This window comes from Pelophylax lessonae, assembly GCF_965119305.1.
Source record: "Pelophylax lessonae genome assembly, chromosome: 3".
NCBI lineage: Eukaryota > Metazoa > Chordata > Amphibia > Anura > Ranidae > Pelophylax > Pelophylax lessonae.
In genome coordinates this window covers 167,350,497-167,356,356 of record NC_138770.1, presented here as the reverse complement: position 1 = coordinate 167,356,356, position 5,860 = coordinate 167,350,497, and the positions used below count along the sequence as shown (strand labels likewise).

General features: G+C 37.5%; 1 protein-coding gene across 1 annotated transcript in view; it reads left to right on the top strand.

Moving 5' to 3' along the window:
- Positions 1–474: 474 nt before the first annotated feature.
- Positions 475–5,860, top strand: part of LOC309549617 (lymphotactin-like) — a 9,596-nt gene continuing 4,210 nt past the window's right edge. Inside the window, exon 1 of the mRNA XM_082249998.1 lies at positions 475–687. Within this exon, the coding sequence (XP_082106124.1) occupies positions 621–687 (67 nt within the window). The 5' untranslated portion in view covers positions 475–620. The remainder of the gene's footprint in view (positions 688–5,860) is intronic.

The window sequence follows — 5,860 nt, the reverse complement described above, 5'->3', positions numbered from 1 at the left end:
GTTGGTACTTTTCTTATATAGGACAAGCTACCAGCTCTGTATGATATATCAACCCTGTACTATACATTATATATGTTTAACTGTCATAACCTTCATTAACCAACTTGACATTTAGCATCTCTGTAAAAAAGGCTTTGTCCATCATTAATATAAACTGTGAAACCACAAAATTCCAAGCCATCCTGGAAAATATGATATAATATATATTTATTTTGAGTTAGGTAGATCATCATAATTTGTTTCATAGCTATGATGCTAAATACAAACATTACTTTCTATCTTGAGCAGTGGTTAACATACATACTACTCATACTTTCTATTGTACTCTCACAGGAAGACCAAACCAGAACCAAGATGAAAGAATGAGAACCTGTAACTTTCCACTATAACGGAGGCTTAGAGGTTTGAGGTTTCCGTTACCTTATATGTACTTGTCCACTGCAAAAAACATTCCACTTTAGAGGGGCTTCAGATCAGGGGGAGGGTTGATGCCCACCAGGAGGAAGTGTAAATTTCCACCTGCCACCTCTCAGTTTATAGTCAGCCCCGTCACCTTTCTGTACATTTGAAAGCCAGACTCCCTCCAGAGTTCTTCTAGCCCTCTCTACACCAGGTTGAAAATGAATATTATCCATATTACACCTCTTATTTTGCTGGGAATATGTCTCTGTTCTAATATAGGGAAAGGTAAGTTCTACTAAAATAAGAAACTATACTTACAGAATTGTTTGTTTACAACAAAAAAAAAAAACGATGCATGTATGTTATATTTTACGAACAATGTAGCAGAATTTAAATAAGTACTAAGGTGTTTAAGTGTATCTAAATGCAAAACTTTTTTTGGATAAATTAGTGAAGGGTTAGTCAGTTTTGTTCCTGCCTGAGTTCCTGCTGAGCACTTTCACCTTCTCTAGTTGCCGCGATGACCACTGTCACCAGGACTGGATGTAAGAGAAAATACAAAAACTTGAGTTGTCATCAGAATAGGAATATAGAGGAAATCGTCCAATCGTGACTTGTTTTAGTTAAAACTGTCTCCTTTAGATAAAATTTCACTCATGTGTTCAAAAAGATGGTGCTTGCACTGGAACCACTTTTTATTGCTTGATAAGTAGTAAAGGAACATCCCTTCAACAGGGACACAGAATGGCAGTGATAAAAAAAATACATTTTTCCAGGTTTCTTTGGTGTCTGTGTTCTAGTGAAGAGCTTTAAACTGGCTAAAGTTTCCAGCTGAGTTGGCCACCATTCTAGTTGTGGTTTGCCTTGTCAGCAACAACCAACAAACTTCAATTGAAAAAATTGAACTGGGTGGAAAATATTGGCTGTACAGTGACTGCATCCAATCAGGTGCAATCACTCTTCGGGTACTCAGACAGTCACGGCTGGATGGGGGAGTCAAGTGATTCCTTTTCTTCAGTCTGTGAGTGTATGGCTAGCCTTACCTCACTTTTTTTAGCTAAAGATAATGGTTATCAAGAAAGAAAGTAAAGGGAAATCTCTCTGAATGAGATAGAGCATTAAAAAACTGACTGAACTTTAATCCTTACCCACTCTATCCAAACAAAAAACTTAACTGTCATCCCATTTCCGGTTCACATATGTGCGGCTTGCGAGATCGCATGTCATTCGGAGTGCACTGCTCCTTCATAACTTGCGATCTCCTGTGAGGATGCAAATTCAGCCACTTTGTATGGCTAAATTCGCACTGTATCCGCAGCAAACACGCACAGGACCCTTTTTTTCAGCCGCATCAGAATCGGATCGCACAGTGGTTCACACTTGTGCGATCCGATCCTGCGCGAACTGTCAGATCGCACTGCTATATGCGATCAAACTGGGGGTGTCGTTAACATTTAATTGACACCCCCTGCATATCGCATATGGCAGTGTGAACTGCCAGATGTGCGTTTGCGATGCGGGAACAGGCTGCGAATTCGCAGCCTTCCCGCATCGCACAAGTGTGAACCGGCATTACGGTAAGTTGTGTCTCCAAGTCACTGGAACTACAAAATAATCATGTTTTTCTGAAGTTTATTTATAAAGTAAGGTTAGCCAATGCCATATCTGAAATAAGCGTCAATAATTGCCTTTTGATGCTATGACTATTGCTCATATGAACCATCACAAGACTTTTTCAAGCAGACAGCTAGTAGTCTCTTGTCATACTTCTGATGTTCCACACGTGTTGTTGCGAGTATAATTCATGTCTACATTCAGGATGGCGATTGCAGAAAACACAAGGTGAGGTAGACATGAATCACACCGTAGCCCCGTGACAGTAGATGCTTCCTCAAGATTTATGAGTAATCTTGTCAATGTCTACAATGAAATCACTGAAGGTTTCTATATAATGGCTTTCCTAACATGTCATGGCATGTCAGGGCTTGTACACATACTGTATACAGGATTCCCTTTCTCAAATTTCTCTGTCTTGACTGGGGAGTCACGGGGATGTGATTCAATAATGAAGACATGTGTTGAGGAACTGATTCTAGGTCTGACTTATGACTCAACAAAACCATCAAACTGTATCCTGGATTTTCTTTTAAATTGCACTTCATGTTTTTGCAACTGTCATGCTGTTTCATAATAGCACTGCAACTAGGTTACTAATTAGTTTAATTAACACTTGGTCAAGTGGTCACTGCTAACATCCGATGTCCCATGGGGGTGAATGGAGCGTCCAATCAGGTCCACCTGAAAAATTGATCAGAAAGCCTATGTGAAAGGGGCCTAAGGATCATCAAAGAAACTTAAAGAAAACGGTTTGAAAACAGCCTTTGATGACATTATTTGTGTATCTTCAGGGAATAAAGCCTTATTCAATAAAAAAGCTGAACTCCAGGCAGATATAAAAGACACAATTTAATGCAGTCCTGGGTCCATCAATACATGCTACATATATATATACATATATATACACACATACATTTTTTTTTCATTCAATAAATATATATATATATATATATATATATATATATATGTATATATATATACAGTATATATATATACATATATGTATGTATATATCTATCTATATAGATATATATATATATATATATATATATATATATATATATATATATATATATATATACATATACATATATATATTAATATATATATATATGTATATATATATATATATATATATATATGTATTATGTATATATATATATATATATATATATATATATATATATATATATATATATATATATATATATATATATTTATTTATTTTTTCATTCAATCAGTGTACTGTAATTACCTGATTTTGACATTAGCCTCATGCAAACCACTGTAAAGCAGAGATGAGACTGGGAGGGGGTAGTACAAGAAGCCAATCAGTTGTGTTGCAGTGCAAGGTTCATGCTGATAAGAGGAAATCACAGAGACAAGCTTATCATTCTCCTGCCCCTCTTTTCACTGTCCAGTCATAGGCAAGGGTTGTGTGGACCTGTAATAGTTACTTAATTGCAGCAGAAAGGCCTCCCTCCCTGCCAGACAGGACTCAATGCGTGGTAGAGCTGTGTACATTTTAAGATTGGGTGAATAGAAATATGCATCCTTTGGCAGGTAACCCAACTACATTATATGTATTTAACAATTCTTCTTTAAGTGATTAGCACACTAACCAGAAGTAACCAACCAGAATTAACTTACCTGAGACCAGGGAGGTGAATTCTTAATTCAACCTCAACTGTACATATTTACCACCCCCCCCCCCCAACTGCACGTCTAAACGAGGACTTACTGTGTTATATGGTTAAGGATTAACCTACTCTCCAGTTATTATTGATAAGAAAAGGGGGAAATATAATACAATATCACTTTTGTATTGTAATGTAATGTATTGTAATAGTATAAGTATTCTATATATAAAAACATATAAACACAGAAAATCCCCTTAGAAAATTGTTTAAATTTTTCCTTTTCGAGATAAAGGTTTTAAATAAATAAATAAAAGCTGGGGTGCTTACAATGATCACCTTTTATTTATTTATTTAAAACCTTTATCTCAAAAGAAAAAAAAAAAAACAACACAGTGTTAAATGGTTTGCCTCATCCCTGTAAACTGATACATGTGGAAGAGAGCTTGTTCTTTTAAAAAGCAACAGACTTACTGGCTGGATCACCAGATATAAATAGAGGAAAGAAAGTCTAAAAAAAGAAAACAAATGAAGTCATCACATCTAAGAATTGGAAAGCTGCAATATAATAAATGTTTGCTTTTAGGTATAATAGGTTTAAGTTAACTTATAAGTAAAGGGGGGAAGACAGTGGAAAGAAGACCAATTTGTGGTAGCCTATGGTCTCATGGGACCACAAATAATCATATGACATTTTGATACTACTAACACCCTGTTTATAGCTCATACATACAAATTCCATGATGTATAAAGAGATATGAATGTGTACTAAATCCAAATGAATAACACTTATCTCTAACAATGAAGTATGAGCTTAAGCAAAAAAAATGAATTGTTGCTATTTATGGTTAGCTGACTTGGAAAGCCCATTGCGTTTATAAAATGGCACATGTGGGTTTTTGCTACAGTTGACTGAAGGTGGCTGGAACCCCCATACAAACAATAAAAGTCTACTGAAATGAATACTGCGACCACACAAATGTGAGCGTTTAGCAGCTTGCACCTAGTCACATGTCATTCTGGTGCAGTATCAAATACCATTTGTGGTGAAGAACGTACACATGTCTGATGTGTCTGCAAGAACTGTGAATTATTTATGGAGAAAGTGCTAAAAAAAGTTAGTAAGAAAGTTCATATGTGTATTGTTTTCAGCGGGTGTGGTTATAAGTGGCAGAATATTTCAACATTTTATATCAATTTAAAAGAATTTTCATGTTCAAAGAGCAACTCTAAATTGCTAACTAAAAACAATTGTAACTGTACTGGAACTGAAAAGTCTGCCTAATATATTTGTTTTAATACCGTACCAGATTCATTGGTCTTCTCTCTGGGATTTTAGTTAAAATGACACTAAACTCTGGTTTAAAAATAAAAATTCTATTTAGGTAAATATTCTTAAATTCTTAGTCCCTTTTATTGCTCTCAGCTTCCTCCAAATCTCCAATTTACTTTTTTTTTTGTTTGCTGCTGCGATCCAGCTTCCTGTTAGAGGGTGGGCATGTTAAGGCTGGATTTACACTGAATTCAGAACGGCTTGCAGCAGGGGTCCGGTGCCTCCCCGTGCACCATTTCAGGTCTGGATTTTTTTATAAAATCGGACCTGAAATGGACCAGAAGACGCACAGGACTTTTCTGCAAGCCACTCCGCAGCCAACACGGAGCTGTGTGAACCGGCTCCACTGAGAGCCGGGCACAGTCTGCTGTCATGCAAATTGGATGCGGAGAGACCTGCATCCAATTTGCAACAGTTTGAACACAGCCCTAAGCGGAGTTTCTGTCTTTTTAATGTTTAATAAAAGGCAGCAGCTACAAAAAGCGTAGGTGCTGATTTTTAATAAACACACACTCACCTGTCCCGCGATCCAGCGATGTGGCCCCCCCCAAAGCCTTGATTCTCTCCCTCTCCTCTCCCCGATGCCAACATTACAACTGTAGGCACCCAGCTGTGACAGCTTGTGACTTCATTAACACTAAGCATGCGCAATTCGCGCTGCGCCTTCTAAATTGTTGGGCAATCTTCTGGGACCTGTGACGCGTCCTAGAAGATTGCAGGGAGGGAGGTGGAGAGGAGAATTCTGGTTGCGTCACCTAGGCAATCTGGCCTGGAAGTGGGAGCGGGTACCTGTCAAAATGACATGCCAAATATGGCATAGGATGGGGGGGAGGGATGTTTAAAGCGGAACTTCCCCTTTTGGGTGGAACTC